Source organism: Dromiciops gliroides, chromosome 6 (assembly GCF_019393635.1).
Source record: "Dromiciops gliroides isolate mDroGli1 chromosome 6, mDroGli1.pri, whole genome shotgun sequence".
NCBI classification, from domain to species: Eukaryota; Metazoa; Chordata; class Mammalia; order Microbiotheria; family Microbiotheriidae; genus Dromiciops; species Dromiciops gliroides.
Genome location: NC_057866.1, coordinates 17,188,817 through 17,205,975, shown reverse-complemented (window position 1 = coordinate 17,205,975; position 17,159 = coordinate 17,188,817). Strand labels below are relative to the sequence as shown.

The 17,159-nt window shown below is 43.1% G+C and overlaps 1 protein-coding gene across 1 annotated transcript in view; it reads left to right on the top strand.

The window, feature by feature from the left end:
• The window catches only part of CTNND1 (catenin delta 1), a 60,004-nt gene that overhangs the window by 27,612 nt on the left and 15,233 nt on the right, over window positions 1-17,159 (top strand). The window contains 10 exon segments of the mRNA XM_043970637.1: window positions 2,301-2,418; window positions 3,945-4,232; window positions 6,288-6,360; window positions 6,918-6,937; window positions 6,939-7,070; window positions 7,376-7,843; window positions 7,845-7,887; window positions 7,890-7,911; window positions 13,804-14,267; window positions 14,536-14,719. Of these exon segments, the coding sequence (XP_043826572.1) occupies window positions 4,038-4,232; window positions 6,288-6,360; window positions 6,918-6,937; window positions 6,939-7,070; window positions 7,376-7,843; window positions 7,845-7,887; window positions 7,890-7,911; window positions 13,804-14,267; window positions 14,536-14,719 (1,601 nt within the window). The 5' untranslated portion in view covers window positions 2,301-2,418; window positions 3,945-4,037.

The window sequence follows — 17,159 nt, the reverse complement described above, 5'->3', positions numbered from 1 at the left end:
ACTACCCTCCACTACACCTCCCAAACTGGAAAGGAAGATTTAACTGTGATAATATGTCAGTAGGGGTTCTGCATAAACATTGTAGAGTTCTGTGTTTTTGCAATGCGTGATCATGAATTACGAGTACATCTCTTGGCTAATAATAATAGTAAGCATAATAACTTACATTTATATGTTTTATAGTTACAAAGCTTTTCCTCATCTTCATTTTATCTTTAAAATAGCCTATGATGAAAGTAATACCATATTTCCATTTTACATATTAGGAAAATGAGGTTGAGAGAGAAGTTATATCAGTTGTCCAGGATCACACAACTAGTATATAGTCTCTCTAGGTCTTCTGACTGCTAGTCCAGTGAATTTTCTAACAAACTAATAGTTTTCTAATTTCTAATAATTTACATTAACTGAAGATAGATGCTGCTCTTATTGCTGTTGGACATTGAGGAAGCACTCCAGAGATTTACCCAGAATTTGCTTGAATCTGGTTTAGAGGTGACCTCAACTGGAATAGGTCAAGGAGGCTCAATTGGGGACTCGGTAGCAGTGTTGGCAGCCTGGAATCTAGGAGGTTGTTTATAACTCTGAGGTGCTGCTGGGAAGATCTGGGGAGCTAGAAGATGTCTCCCTTTGATCCTGTTGATACTCCTCTAAGACAAAGTAGCATGAGCTTAACTGTTTTATAGATGAAAATACTGGGGTTCAGAGAGATGAAGTGGTTTGCCTAAGTACTGATTAACTGACTGCTCCCGCTTTGCTGGGTACTGAATATGCAGACATAGAGCCCCCAAACCAAGTCTGCCCTTGAGGAACTAACACTCTCCTGGCAGAAAACAGTATAGGGCTAAGTATCTATAAAGAACTGAGCAGTGCAGAATTAGAACCCAGGATGCTAAACTCCTAATTGTTTTTTTTTCTACCTGAATCCATTCCATGGTCCTGCTCACCTGTAGAAATATAATGGTTTTAGAACCAGAAGCTCTTGACATAGTTGTCTCCATCAATAGTTTTTGCTGCTGCTTAGTATGTTGGAGCTGATCTAGCAGGAGGAAAGAGGAGGGAGTTATTGTGGCACTGTGGTAAAGAATTTTTCCCTGTGGCTGGGAGGGTTGTCATTGTATGAACTATGGTAGTTAGGATTTGGGCTTTTCTTAGCAAAGAAAGATTACAGGGTGGAGACTGTCAGTAGGAAATGCAACTGAGACCCAGTTGAAACTAAGCGACAAGGAGAATTTTTGTTAGACTTGTTCTCCTTGCTCTTATCCATGTTTTTGCCACACCAGAAGATTCGAATGGACTTTTCTTCTATGCACACTCAAATATAAGGAGTCCAGTATAACTCGGAGAGGTTACTTACTAAAGTCACTTTTCTTTGAGTGATAATTGCAACCTTGGGGACAGGAATAAGAGACATAAATGGCAGAGCTGTCAAGGAAATTTCAGGAGGCTGGAGGATGACTGTAGTCATAGCTGAAAGACATTTGTAAGATTTCAGTTTGGATAGGAAGTGGAACAAGGAATGAGGAGATGACATTCATGGGCCATATTGTTGGGTTTGGGAACTGCATTCAAAGAAGGAAGTAGGAGTGGTGGGTAGAAGAATGAGCAGGTGTGTTTGGCATAGGAAGAACTTATAGGACACCTGTTCTCCAGCCTCCTCTGGGCATGGTTGATTGCTGAAGACTGCACACGCCCTGAATTGGTAAAGCTGAGCAAATGGGACCTATCACAGACTGGTCCTAGAGGGCTGGCTTTGCTCCGGGGAGCGTGGGAAAGGGAGCTGAGTCAAGAGGCCCAGGCTAGGCTAGGCTAGTCCTCACAAGTCTGTCCTTCCCTCTCCCTCCCCTCCCCCTTTTCCCCACCCCCCACGATTGCTCTGGTTTCTCAAACGCCTTTGTAGGCATGCCAGGACTGGGCCCTCTGGTTTCCATCTTGGGGTGGAGGGGGGGGGGGGAGGGAAGGAGGGAAAAGACACGCTGATAGCAGCTCCCTTTGGTCGTAGCAAGGAGGAAGTAGGTAGTTTCCTACCTAGACTACAAGTCTGCAGATTCTCAGGTGGGCAGCTCAACTTGGGAGTCTCTGATATGGAGTTGGAATCCAGGTTTCACCAAAAGCAGTACCTTGTGCTATAGAGCCAGAAGGTGTGTGAAAACAGCAGCCTAAGGACTGTTGATGTGAAGAACTCCTCTTCCCTCCCCATACCCAGATTCTCTTTCTCCTAATACTTCCCTCTGTTCCTGTTTATTTATTGGGTGTATTTATTTTCCTTCCCATTCCCTTGCTCCCCACTATCTCTGCAGCTTCCTCCTTCCTGCTTCCTCCCTGGTGGTGGCTGAGATGTTTCTTCCATGATTCTTTGCATCTAGACTGGGCTGTTCTCTGTTAAGCCAATCAAATCCGACCTTCCCTTCTTAACAGGTGTGTATGGAAACTTAAAAAAAAATATTTTAATAAGATTTTAACTTTTCTATTGGGGGAGGCAAGGAGGGGAAAGGAGATGGGATGGGGGTGGAGTGGGTTCGTTTAAAATTTGCATTTCCCAGTGATATGTGCAAACTTTTATACTGATGTTCTAGGACTCCCGGTGTTTATGCCCTTTCCCCTTGATTTTCTAGCCAAGAAAACAATTTTCTGTTGGTGGGTTGAAGTAATGGTTGGGGGTGGTTTCCTTAACATGTTTCTCTGAGCACAGAGAAGAAAGTTATAGGCATTCCTCCCTCTCCCATCTCTACCTTCTTTCCCCAACACACACAGTCCTCACAGAAAAGTCTTGACTATTATGGCAATAACACTTAGGTACCTTACAGGGCCCATCGATATTTAGTGATTTATCCAAGATGTGACCCAATAGGGAAGGAATCATGAATACATGAAATGATCTTTTTTTTTTTTTTTTTTTTTTTTGGTGGGGCAATGAGGGTTGTGACTTGCCCAAGGTCACACAGCTAGTGTGTGTCAAGTGTCTGAGGTCAGATTTGAACTCAGGTCCTCCTGACTCCAGGACTGGTGCTTTATCCGCTGTGCCACCTAGCTGCCCCCTATGAAATAATCTTCCCAAAACTTCCTAATTTTGACTGGGTGATTAGGAGTTAGGGAGAATCTCTCATTTGGCCTTTAGAAGATAAAATTACCTGAAATGTTTCAGGATCACAAACCAGTGTTTCAGGACTCTAAAGCTCATTCCCCTTCTGCCCAAATTTCCCAGAACTTGCCTTTTTTTAAATACAAACTTTCTGTGGATACTTTTCATTCCTTCTTTGTTGATGTTTTCCTGGTTTATCTCAGCAGTTGTCATGCTTGGGGCCATATTGGACTTAAATGTGAAGCTGTCAGATCCAGGAACATCTAAGTTCAGAACCAGGACCCTAAATTTTCATTTTGTTTCTTACCCTTTTTTTGATTACCAGGAAATTGAAATACTTTGAGAGCTCCAATTCTGTTTTAGGGTTTTAGTTTGTCATTTTTAGCCTCCCCAGCAGCAATTCTAATTATCATAAAGGCTAGGATAGGCCAGTTCTAGAAGAGAAGCTACCCACCCTTTCCTGAGAGAGGGTCCCGGGACAAGGTTTGCCCTGTAGTGACGGTGCTATGTTGAATGGGTTGCAACTTTTTGCTGCTGCTAAAATCAGCAGAACTTCCACCTAGGGACAGGCCTAACTTTTATGCTTTTAACCATATTCTGGTTTCCTATCACCTGTATAAGTTGCTTAGTCATATTTTTCCCAGTTATCTATCTAGTTCTTGGTTATGTCTTGAGAGAAACTAGTGGGTGAGTGATACTGCTTGACCAGACACTGGTGACGGGACACTAAGCTTGCTGGTAGTTTCCTTGCTATGCTGTAGTACAAACCTGCAGGTATACACCTTTGCTCTGGGATTGATGATCCACTCTCTTTTCTTATCTATCTTTGACCTTTTCTTTCTTCTCCCCTACCTCCTCCTAGTGGTGTGAAGTGAGGGGGGAGGTTATCTCCCTCCTTCCTCTGTGATCCACCCCCCCTTTACTCTGCCCTGCGGCGGCTCCATTCCTCAGGGTCATGGACGACTCAGAGGTGGAGTCGACCGCCAGCATCTTGGCCTCTGTGAAGGAACAAGAGGCACAGTTTGAGAAGTTGACCCGGGCATTAGAGGAGGAGCGGCGCCACGTCTCGGCGCAACTGGAGCGTGTCCGTGTCTCGCCACAGGATGCCAACTCTATCCTGGCCAACGGCACCCTCACCCGCCGGCATCAGGTAACCCCTCCTCTCCTTGGATGGGCAGGTAGAACTTTGAGATGCTCACCAGAGCAACTGAGAGTCTTCCCATGAAGCTGTTCTGATGGTGATGGGCTATCCGTGGTGCCCGTGCTACACGGTCAACCTTTCCAGTGAATAGGCATCCTCTGGGTTGGTACCTACTGAATGTTAGGGGGAGCTGGCGGCGGCTTTGAGCACTGGGAACTCCTCCTTGGTGAGCACCCTTCCTTTGGCCTGCCGTATCCATGTTTCTGGCTTGGGTTGCAGAGCCACCAGTGGTAGTGCTTACAGTTCAGAGCTGTGCAGCAAAACCGTCTATTTTCTTTAACTCCTGGTGTTAAATTCTGGAGCTTTCTTGGGACAGTACAGGGGCGAGGGGAAGCAATTGTCTCAGTGGTTGGGGAAGTTGGGCAACTTGTGATCTTAGCTTAACTTTGGTTCTCAGGGAACACGCTGTGCTCAGGGATAGGTCTGTGTCCACCATCTGTGTCCTCCCTTGTCGCGCTGGCCCTGCGTGCTTTCCTTGTTAACTGTCTAATTCATGTCTGTGATCGAGGGTTATAGCCAGTCCTGTTCTAGTCAGGGGAAAACCGGAAGAAAGTGAATACCATGTTGCTAACCACAGGAACTGGCAGCCTCGGAGGCTCAACTAGTCTGTGGTGTGACTTGAGCAGCTCAGGGTATTTAGAGTGAGAAGTGTCTTTCTCTTTCTTTAGCCTGGGTCTGATGTGATAGAATCTGTCTGGGGTTTTGTCCATTTTCCTTTGTGTGGACGGCTTGTTGTTTCATAGGCCGTATGAAATCTTGAGAGAGCTACAGGTGGGAGCAGTTGGACCTTTTGTCCACTAACAGCTCATGAGTTTGAAGGCAGATAGAAAAGAAAATCCCTAGCAGTGAGGAGTCAGGAAAGTACGTGGCAACATGGGGGCCAGATTTCCTTGGAAATCACCTAACTGGACTCCTATCTTACCACTTTCTTTTCTCTTTGCTTGGGACTCATTCTTAAAGCAACAAGAAAAGAGTGATTGAAGATGCCTGTGGAGAGGGGAGAGTAGGATTGGTGAGAGTCAGTGTGAGGTGGTGGGGAATTCCAGGATCGTAAGTATAGTCTTTTCTTTGAATTTTCCTTGGGTAAAAAAAAAAAAGCCACACCCTTCCTCTCCACTGAAAGAAATCTAGTTTTCCTTCCTCTCTCTGAAACATGTTTATAATGGAATAAGGGCTTCTTCCAAGGCAGTTGGATCTTTTGTCTGTCCCTGCTTAATGAGTTTCAGCTTCCCTAAAATTCTGTTCTGTAGCCAAAAGAGAATGAAGTTCCTTGAAGGAAGGGTTAGGTTAGCAAATGCATTTTGAAGCGCTAGTCATTTGATTTAAAAAAAATGTTTCTTAAGGGAGCCCGGGACAAAGGGTCATATTCTGCTGAATAGTTTTGTAAACCGGTGGTGGAGGTATTGGGGGCATTGGTGCCACTTTTCAGACCAGTTTGGATTCTCTTTCACACCTAGTAGGCTTCTTCAAAGAGATCTGACTGTAAGGGGCAGGCATAATGGGTGTTTCCCACAGGACTGGGGAGTAAGGATGGCATAGTAACAGTGGAAGACCCAGTCTAGCCCTTTTAAACTCACGGCTTCGAAGCAAAATTGAGAACTTGTGTCCGTTTTCCCTGTTCCTGGCTCTTTTGTCAAGTACCAGTGGCCCAGAGATCCAGGCCTGCCTAAATCGCAGGGTTAGTTCTGATTTCTAGCAGTGAGATGAAAGCAGCAGGAGAGCGGGATACTTAAAATAACAAAAATTATAGATTTAGAGTTGGTAGGGACCTCAGAGTCATCTGGTCCGATTCCTTTTCATTTTACAGATGAGGAAAAATGAGTTTCAGAGAGTGGAAGGAAAATAAGTAACAGTCATGAATCCAAATCTAGCGCATTTACCATTGTGAATGCTAGCGGCAATATCCTCCTTACGGCCTTGTCCTTTAAGAAAAGATGTTTGTATTTTGGAGAATATGGGAAGACCGTATAATATAGTAAATTGTTCCTGTGGTGTATATTTCAGAACGGCCGGTTTGTGGGCGATGCTGACCTTGAGAGGCAAAATTTTCAGATTTGAAACTCAACGGGACCCCAGGTAATTCCTCTAGAGTTTAGGGAGCCTTCATTTTCTTTTCTTTGTCCCTTCTCATTTGAGTTAGAACACATTGGTAATTTGGTTTAGACCTGGGGTGCAATGATATTAAGTGGGACTTTGCAAGAATCTAAATCCTTGAGAATGAATGCAGTACTCTGTACTGCCGGTGATCAGTCCCTTCCAATTTAAACATGACTTTTCTGTAGAATTTTATTTACACTCTAGAAAACTAGCTGCCTCTCTCTGACAGTTTGGAACCAATCACTTGAGCTCCCTAAAGTAGGGCTCTCTAATGACCCTTAAAAGATCCAGTGTGTGGGTTGGTTACTCAGGAAAGTGCTCTTTATCAGTCAGGGGTCAATATGGTTGACTGCCTGAGAAGGCAAGGAGATTCTAAGAGTCGATATCTTTGCCCTTTGTATAAAGAAGCACTGCTACCCTAAACATTCTGCTGGACTCTCGAATGTGAATATTCACTTGGGTCATATCATTCATATCTATATCTATCTATCTCATATCTTACCATAGTAACTTTCCCCCACATTATTTCATACAGGAACCATAGTCACCTTCTGTACAAGCACCATCCCCAGGATGCAAGAACCAGGGCCAATTGTGGAGACCTACACAGAAGAGGATCCGGAGGGAGCCATGTCAGTTGTTTCTGTGGAAACTTCTGATGATGGGACCACTCGCCGAACAGAGACCACAGTGAGTTGGTACTTTAGGAGGGCCTGGGCTCTGTGTGTGTGTGTGGGGTTGGGTACTTGCCAAAGTGGATGAGAGCACTATTAGATGGTTTTATTGAGGACAGTGAGACATTGGGGAAATTGTGTAGATAGTGAAGAGAAAAGGTAGGAAATGTTGGTCCAGAAAAGCTCTTCTCGTAGCCATAGCTATTGCGTGAGTGTTCTCTTCGTCCCTCAGGTGCCCTTGCAAGGTAGGAGAACAAGTATGTGATAGGTTGGTTCCCTTCCTTTAGTTTGTTCCACCGTTTGTCTCCTCTGCCCTTCAAGGTCAAGAAAGTAGTAAAGACCGTGACAACACGAACGGTGCAGCCAGTCCCAGTGGGACCAGACGGGCTTCCTGTGGATGGTTCCTCAGTTTCTAACAATTACATCCAAACCCTGGGCCGTGACTTCCGCAAAAATGGCAATGGGGGACCTGGCCCTTATGTGGGGCAGGCAGGCACAGCCACTCTCCCCAGGAACTTCCATTATCCACCAGATGGCTATAACCGTCACTATGAGGAGAGCTACCCCAGTGGCAGTGACAACTATGGTAGCCTTTCCCGGGTGACAAGAATTGAGGAGCGGTACCGTCCCAGCATGGAGGATATCGGGCCTCCAAGTCGGCAAGACGTCTATGGGCCGCAACCGCAAGTTCGAGTGGGTGGAAGTAGTGTGGATCTACATCGCTTCCATCCAGAACCTTATGGATTGGAGGATGACCAGCGGAGTATGGGCTATGATGATTTGGACTATGGGTATGATGCCTGATTACGGCACTGCCCGCCGCACCGGGACACCATCGACCCCCGACGACGTCTCAGGTAGGCAGGGATCTGGAGAGGAATCCTTTGTGTTTCCAGGGCAGGGGAAGACATAACATCTTGTTAATTCTGACAGAGTTCAGTTAGATACCCTTTCGTAGCTATAGTTTTCATGAATTTTAGCTTATGGTTGGTTGCTTATGCAAGTTAACTCAAATGGGGCATTGGAGCATACCCCTATGCAGTCCTGAGAAGTGCTCGTTCTGTCTTTATCCAAAATGTTTTTCAATCTGAGGCATCATTACAAGGCTAGATGAGTATGATGAGAACCTCTCACTGTAGGAGTGTTCTTCTCTCTGCTTCTTTAAAAAAAAGGTTTTTCTCAACACCAACAAGCATGAATATTAGCATATAAAAAGAAAAGAAAAAGGACCATATATAAAATTGTGAGATTTAATTATTTTGGGGTTTTAAGTATATGTTAACCTGATAGTCACTAAACTGACATACTTCCCCTTCTGAACTTCCTTCTCTTCTATTTTGTGTATTTTCAAAAATGTATCACTTATGCTCTTTTCTTGCCTTTTTGGGGACATTTTAATTACAACCCACCAACTTTTCTCCCATGATTCCCCAATTGGAAGCCATCCTTTTTAACAGTGGTCCTATCTGGAAATACATCTCATTCCACATCTTTGATAGTATTATTTCTCTGCCTTAGGAATAGTAGTTAGGTAAAAAGTTACTGGAATTTTAGTCCCTTTTATCTTTTTGATTTTGCATTGTATAAAATTTCCCCTGTATCATTCCCCACCTCCCTTTCAGGGAGCTATCCCTTATAAATAGAACCTTTAATTTTTTTTTTTTTTTTTGGCGGGGCAATGGGGGTTAAGTGACTTGCCGAGGGTCTCACAGCTAGTAAGTGTTAAGCGTCTGAGGCCGGATTTGAACTCGGGGTACTCCTGAATCCAGGGCCGGTGCTCTATCTACTGCGCCATCTAGCTGCCCCCATAGAACCTTTAATTTTATTATTTGTTTGAATGTTCAGATATTTAAATGCTTATATCTGATGGTGTTTGTAATTTTAAAATCATCATTTTATCATTTAATGAATATAATATAGCCCTGATTTCTTGACAATTATTTTAAGGATTTTTGATATTCATCTTTGCTGAATGACTATCTCTTTTTTTTTTTGGTGAGGCAATTGGGGTTAAGTGACTTGCCCAGGGTCACACAGCTAGTAAGTGTTAATTGTCTGAGGCTGAATTTGAACTCGGATCCTCCTGAATCCAGGGCCAGTGTTCTATCCACTGCACCACCTAGCTGCCCCTGAATGACTATCTCTTTTATCTTTAACTATATTGAAATTACCAATCTCTCCTACTGATATTAAATTTCTAGATCATTGTTGTGTTTAATTTCATTTTTCTACTTTCTGTGGTATTATCACATGTTCAAGTTTTTTTGGGGGGGGGCCTTGGTTTTCACATTATAAAATTCCCTTTAAAATATTCATGTTATTTCTCTCACTGTTCCTCTTCCCATTGAAAAAGAAAAGGAAAAGAAAACTCATAAAATATATAGTGTAGGAAAAAAATGACTATGTTTGTTATGTCCAAAACAACATTTCATTCTGCATCTGAAATCTATCACCTCTTAGTCAAGAGGTGATACCTCCTTAGTTGTAGCCTGGGGCTATTAGGAATGAGCTGCTATCAATATTTTGCACGTATGGGTCCTTTTCTCTTTCTCTTAGAAGTGCGGCTTGGTAATTGTGTGGTTGAATCAAAGGGTAAGATCTCAGTAGTCTGGAGTGTTGGACCACATTGAACAAGATGAAATTTAATAGTGATAAATGTCAATGTTTTAAATTTGGGTTCAAGAATCAACTTCACAAATATAAAAGGGTAAAGGCAGGGCTAGCTACAATATATCTGAAAAAAAATCTAGGGTTTTATTTTATTTTTAAATCAAATGGGACTGATTTGGGAAGGAGGTTCCCCAGCCCTTCACTGAGCCTTCAAGCAAACACCCTTGTAGTGTTTGCTATATGCAGGGCTCCTGTGCTTTGGACTTTTATGTCATTTTATGTCACAACAACCCTGGCAATAGGTGCTGTTATTATTCCCATTTTACAGATCAGTAAACTGAGACAGAGGCTATGACTTGCCCAAAGTCACAGAGCTAGTAAGTGTCAGAGCTCAGGTTTGAACTCAGGCTCTCCTGACTCCAGACCTATGGGCACTACCCACCATTGCCACCTACCTGCCTAATGAATGACTCTTTAGTTAGGTATAGTATAGATAGGATGCTTGTCTGCTTATGGATTAGACCTGGTTGACCTAGAAGATCCTTTCCAGCACTGATTCTGTGCCGGTCCACTTCCTACTTAAATAAGAAACCAGCTGAGAAGACACTAGTTTTTTGTTTTGTTTTGTTTTCCCTCATCTTTCCATTTTTCAAGCAAAGACAGTATCTTTGCAAAGTGTTTGCAGAATTCTAGGAACATAGGTCTCTACCATTAGCTCTCAACTTACCAATCTAATAACCCTGTCAAGGATATACAGTCCCCTATTCTAGACGTTCACCTACTGTCTCTTTCATAGTATATTGTAAAATTTTGCTAGGATTCAAAGTCAAGCTTGCTTACCCTGTAGTTTGCAGGCTTCATTTCCTTGCCTTTGTTTGAAAATTTAGGACAGTTTCCCTTTTCGTTGATAATGGCTCAGCTTTTCCTCTCTGATGCTTTCTGTATCATATGATGGAGCGCATCTAGGCCTGGTGGCTTAAAGTCATCCAGGGCAGCTAAGTGCTTTCTTGCCTATCTTTCTCCTTATCTGGTATTTCATCTCCTTATTACCATTTTTTGTTCTGTCCTTCCCTGTTCAAAGATCATTCTCCTTAACAGGAAAAAAAACCCAGAAGCCAAATGAAAGTTCAACAGTTCTCTATTTTCCCTATCATCTCATACATCTCAAATAGCAATACTGTCCCTTCATAGATTTTTCTTTTCTTTTCTTTTCTTTTCCTCTCTTTCTCTCCCCCCCTTCCCTCCCTCTCTCTTTTTATCTTATTTTTTCTAAGGATAGCTTCTACACCCACTTTTTGGGGGGGGTGGCAGAAGGGTTATCCTTAACTTTCTTTGTCCACCCTAGCTCATTCCGAGTGTTAGAACCATCCCACAGCTTTGCTTTTGTTCTATAGGGCTTTTACTTGCTCCTGGCAAAGTGGCATAGTGGAGAGCATGCTGGACCCTGGGATCAGGAAAACCTGACCAAAGCAGTCAGTCATCTGGCAGGCCTAGGAGGAGGGGGGAAGGGTTGCAGGCAACTAGGATAGGAAGCCCATACAGATGGAGATGACCCAAGGAATTAGGAAGTTAAGGATGAATATGGGCAGACCCTTCTCAAGCACCACTACCCATTCCGTTCCAACTTCAGCTCCTCTTCTATGTTCCCCAAACCCAATATGTAAATGCCCTTAAAGTATGTCTTTCCCATGCTTCCCCATGACTGTCTTTTACAATCTTCAAGCTTCAGCTTAGATAGAGCAGGGCTTCTTTTCCACCTTCTTTTCCACCTGAGACATTTGTATGTGACCCCTAGGTATATGGGTATATAAAATAGGTATACATAACCTTTTACCGTTGCCAACATTTTTCACAACCCCTCCATTCAGGCACTCGTCTCCAAATGGCGTCTTGACCCACAGTTTGAGAAGCTAGGTTCTAGAGTGTGGTGTCTAGATCCATTTTGACCTGTCCCTCTCTCCCACCCTAAGCTTGAGAGCTCGTGCTTTTTTTTACTTTTGTTTTTCTATCCCCAATGATTAATTGAGGTGCCTTCTACTTAGCAGCTATATCAATGTCAATTTGTGTTCAATCTTACCATAAGGTCATGACTTTTTAAAGCGAGCATTAGATCCTGATTTCTCTGGTGTGGTGTTAAATGACTTCATGTAACGGCCAAGAAGGGAGGTCTCCTTATCTAAACCTGAGTCACCTGCCTATCTTTTGGACTGTCTTTTCTCCTCTCTGACTCCTCCATTATTCATAGAAGGACACCAGGTTTAGATCCTGCAACCCAGAACTGTGATAGTGGCCATCTAGGAAGGGTCCTCCCGAGGGTGTTGGCCCTAGTCTACTTCCTGAATTCCTCATTAGTGAGAAATGTTTGACCCTAGGAGGGTGTGGACCACAAGGCTTTTTCTGCCCTGCAGTAGATTGAGAAGTTTATGTATAGAGATGGATTTCTGTGCCCAGTCTCTGAATGTTTGCCCGGATAGTTTTGGATTAAAAACCTGCTTGTCTAGCAAGAACACTCTGCTGCTTCCTGTTCCGGTCCTAGGAGAGTAATACAAGGCCAAAGTCTAAACAAAGTGGCAGCAAAGCACTGGACTAGGCTGTCATAAACTAGCTGAGTGACCCTGTTTGAATCCGTGAACTGGGCCTCCTTTTTCATATGTGCAATGAAGAGAAACAACAAATATGCTGAATATTTGAGGTTTCTTTTAGCTTGAATTCTATTTCATAAAGAGTTTGAGACTTTTCCCATGTACATTTTCCCCAATGCCTTACATATGCCAAGCTCAGAATAAATGTTTGGATTGAAATATTTTGAAGTTTTGCAGTGAGTACTTTAGCCTGTGATAATTTGGTGGTAACATGTTATCGATAAAAGAGATGCTCGTCAGTTCTCAGCAGCTTCTCAGATTGTATTTTATGTATTGAATTGGAACACGATTTTCCATTCAGGTCTTTATTTTGCTAGGTAATTAGGCTATAGGGTCAGGGAGCCCACACTAAGGTTCATAGTACTTTATTCTTGTCATATGAGGGTAATAAGGATGACTCCTGGCAGGATATTCGAGGGATATTGACCTTTAGGGGCTAATGACCAATAAAGAGGAAGGATTATGCTTGGAAGCAAAATTAGAAAGTCTCAGGAATTTTTAAAGAAGCAACTCTGGGACTGAGCAGTTGGTACTGTCTCCTGGGAAGAAGGCACAGATCTTATCATGTAGCTAAGCCGTCCAAACAATAGATTTTCCTCCCAGATAGTGGGTGCTTCCTGGTGGTTTTGATGAAGTCATGGTGTGACAGTTTCACCCTCTAGTGGTTGGTTTTGGGTACTGAAATCCAAGCACTGGCTTGACTTTGCCTTGGGTTCAGGGCGCGTGTGAGGAGTGCCTGCTACTCTTAGTGGCGGGCCAGTTTCCGTGATGTTCACAAAGTTTGTGGAAAGGGAAGCGCTCTTAAAAAGAAGTCCAATTGGAAGCATCGCTGAGGTGGTTGCCAGTGTGAAATAAAAAGATGGTGATAAGTGTGACAGAAAAATAATAGTGAAGCCAGATCTCGATGCAATATGGCAGGAGGTTCTTGATCCTCACATTTTCTAGAATAGGGTGGAGGTAGAACATGAAGTGTGCTAAGGGGTCTTAGCTTCTTCAGCTGTTCCCTGTATAAGTATATCCTGTTTGAGTTAGTGATTATAAGCTCCATTCCTGGGTTTTTTAACGTGCTCATCAGTCATTCAGTCTGCTTGCTGGTTCCTCAAATATGTATGTATTTAAGTTGAGCTTAGATTAGCCTCATTTCTCTACTCATGGAGATGTCATTAACCATAAAAATGTCATTCAAATGCATCCTGAAGGGTAGATTTTTCTAATTTTAACTTATCATTGAAGGTGTTTGCCACTCGTATAAGTAGTCTTTGCATAGAACCTTGACATTAACCATCTAAATATACTGATGCAACACATCCCTAAAAAAAAGTAATGCCCTTTGTACTATATGCTATGAGGGACTGGTCCGTGTCAGTTGAGCAAGTCAGAACCTTGGTTTGTTAGATCAGGGAATGTCAAGAACTGCCAACACCCCTAATTCGTACATACAGGAAAGACTAGATCACCTTGGTTTATGTTTTGTTTGCTTTCTCTAAAATCATTCAGGAGCTATGAAGATATAATTGGTGAGGAAGTGCCCCCAGACCAGTACTACTGGGCTCCCCTGGCTCAACATGAAAGGGGAAGTTTAGCAAGTCTGGACAGCCTGAGAAAGGGAGGTCCTCCACCTCCCAATTGGAGGCAGCCAGAATTGCCAGAGGTGATTGCCATGCTGGGCTTCCGCCTGGATGCTGTCAAGTCCAATGCGGCTGCCTATTTGCAGCACCTGTGTTACCGTAATGATAAAGTGAAGACGGACGTGCGGAAACTTAAGGGCATCCCAGTGTTGGTGGGGCTGTTGGACCACCCCAAAAAGGAGGTGCACCATGGGGCCTGTGGGGCTCTCAAGAATATCTCCTTTGGTCGCGACCAGGACAACAAGATTGCCATAAAGAATTGTGATGGTGTTCCTGCTCTTGTTCGTCTTCTGCGAAAGGCCCGTGACATGGACCTCACGGAAGTCATCACTGGTAAGCACTGGACTAAAAGAGTTACTAGGTGCAATAATTCCTCTTTCAGCAAATAGTCATAGGGAGTTACTCTATATTGAGGAGGGAGAAGGTGTTTGCTTCCTTCCTTTCCCTCCCTCCAAGTTGCTTTGCTTTGGGGGAATGTGAGTGATGATAGTATCCTGGGCATACGAAATCTTAGATTTGTTCTTTCGACACTGTCTTGAGACATGTGGGGAGCAGTGCTAAAGAAGTAGCTCACTAGGTCTTCACGATCTTTATTTGCCAGGGACACTTTGGAACCTCTCATCTCATGACTCTATCAAGATGGAGATTGTGGACCATGCACTGCATGCTTTGACTGATGAAGTGATCATCCCACATTCTGGCTGGGAGCGGGAGCCCAATGAAGATTGTAAGCCTCGCCATATTGAATGGGAGTCAGTGCTCACCAACACAGCTGGCTGCCTCAGGTAACAACAGATGCTGTAAGAACTATCCATATGTGATTTATTTTGTTGTTAGTCTCCACAAAACTCCTACTCCGTTACTGACAGGCTTTGCTAGTGAAGTTTAAAAGTTAGAAAGCCTTTGAGTGCAGTCCTCACATTTAACCAGATGCTGTTTTGACAATTACTAAACATAGGCTCATTACTAAAAGTTTATCATGGTGGTCTCTGAAAGATAAAAATATAAATGTGGCCCCTTGTCTTTACTTAGTGATGGAGGCAGGAAAAATGTCTTATTCTAAGAAGTACAGTTTTTAGGCAGTGAACAGACTTGAACTTTTATCCAGTGACCAGCAAGTTGATATAGTACTGGAGGAATAGTGCCAAATTATTATTTTGTTGTGGTGGTTGTTTTTGTTTTGTTTTTGTTTTTTCGGGGCATTGGGGGTTAAGTGACTTGCCCAGGGTCACACAGCTAGTAAGTGTCAAGTGTCTGAGGTCGGATTTGAACTCAGGTACTCCTGAATCTAGGGCCAGTGCTTTATCCACTGTGCCACCTAGCTGCCCCCTATTTACATTCTTATTATAAGTGGACCCCAAAGAATCAAACTACAACTAAATAGAATCATGATTCATAATGATTCCTCTTTGAAAAAATTTAATTTGGCAACAATATGCAAGGTGTCCCAGAAGCCTTCTAGTTAGTGAGCATAGGAAAGGATGGCAAAAACACTTTGGGAAATGTTCAAGATTAGAAAACTTTTGGCTTCTTTTTAGATACTGACATATCTTGAAAGAAAATGACTAATTACATATGTGGGATTCATTTCAAATTCAGCTGAGTTCAGTCTGATCAATAAAAGTTTGAATTGGCACACATGAGAAGAAAGGATGAAAGTAAATTGAAAGGGGTATGTAGTTTATAGCAGTTCTGAACTGATGTGTGTAAACCAGCTGTTAATTCTGAAAAAGGAGAAATGAGCAAAAGCGAGCTACAAACACGATTTCCTAGAGAAATTCAACACTACTAAAAGTCAAATGGAAATCACCAAATGGAGGCAGAATCAGTTTAGAAACAACTTTATCTAGCAGATTCTGAATCTCCTTGTCAAGTGAAGAGATGGAGCTGCCCACTTTGAGTAAGAGATAATTTGTAAAACATTACTAAAGAAGATAGAATGTTCCTCACCAGATCATCCAGAGAGTATTTGTAGTTAAAACTGGATAACAAAGATGTGTAAAGAGGAACAGTTCTGCCAATGTTGCTATAGTGGTCTGTTCAAATTAGCAGCATTAGTAAAACTGCCGAATTTGGACTCCATTACCTTGATGTAAATGTGACATAGCAGTGGTGCTGAGGGAGATGACATTGAGGAGAGTAGTTGAAGTACATAATGAAAATCTTAGAGCAAACACTATTTTAGAGGTAGTTAGGGATTAGTTTTTTGTTTTGTTTTGGTTTTTTGTGGGGCAATGGGGGTTAAGCGACTTGCCCAGGGTCACACAGCTTGTAAGTGTCAAGTGTCTGAGGCCAGATTTGAACTCAGGTCCTCCTGACTCCAGGGCCGGTGCTTTATCCACTGCTCCATCTAGCTGTCCGGGATTAGTTTTTAAGATAAAAAAGGGAGGGCACCACTATCCAGTATGTCTCTCAAACTTGCAAACTAGGTGTCCGCTTTAGCTTCTCATTCTCACCTCTTATCACATCCTACTTGGAGTACTGCATCAGTCTGCTGATAGGTTGGTTACCTTAACATAAGCCTTTTCATAGCCCAGTCCATTCTCCCTTCAGCTGGCAAACTGATCTTCCTGATCTGTGTTACCCTCTCTTTGATAACCTCCAGGGATGCTCACTTTTGTTTTCTCTGTCTCTCTCAGTGTCTTCACTGGCTGTCCTCTCATGTCTGTAATGTCTCTTCCTCCTGGTTTCTTTCTTTCTTTCTTTCTTTCTTTCTTTCTTTCTTTCTTTCTTTCTTTCTTTCTTTCTTTCTTTTTTTTTTTTTTGTGAGCCAGTTGGGGTTAAGTGACTTGCCCAGGGTCACGTGGCTAGTAAGTGTCAAGTGTCTGAGGCCTGATTTGAACATGGGTCCTCCTGAATCCGGGTCCTGAATCCACCTAGCTGCCCCCTCCTGGTTTCTTTTTTTTTTTTTTTTTTTTTTTTTTTTTTTTTTGCGGGGCAACAGGGGTTAAGTGACTTGCCCAGGGTCACACAGCTAGTAAGTGTCAAGTGTCTAAGGCCGGATTTGAACTCAGGTACTCCTGAATCCAGGGCCAGTGCTTTATCCACTGTGCTATCTAGCCGCCCCCTCCTGGTTTCTTTTAAGTCCCACCTTCTGCAGAAAGCCTTTCCTGATCCTTGGCTGGTTATTTCCAGTGTGTCCTGTGTGTAGCTTGTTTGTACATCGCTATTTGCATGTTGTCCCATTAGACTATAAACTTCTTGAGAGCAGGAAGTGTCTTTCAC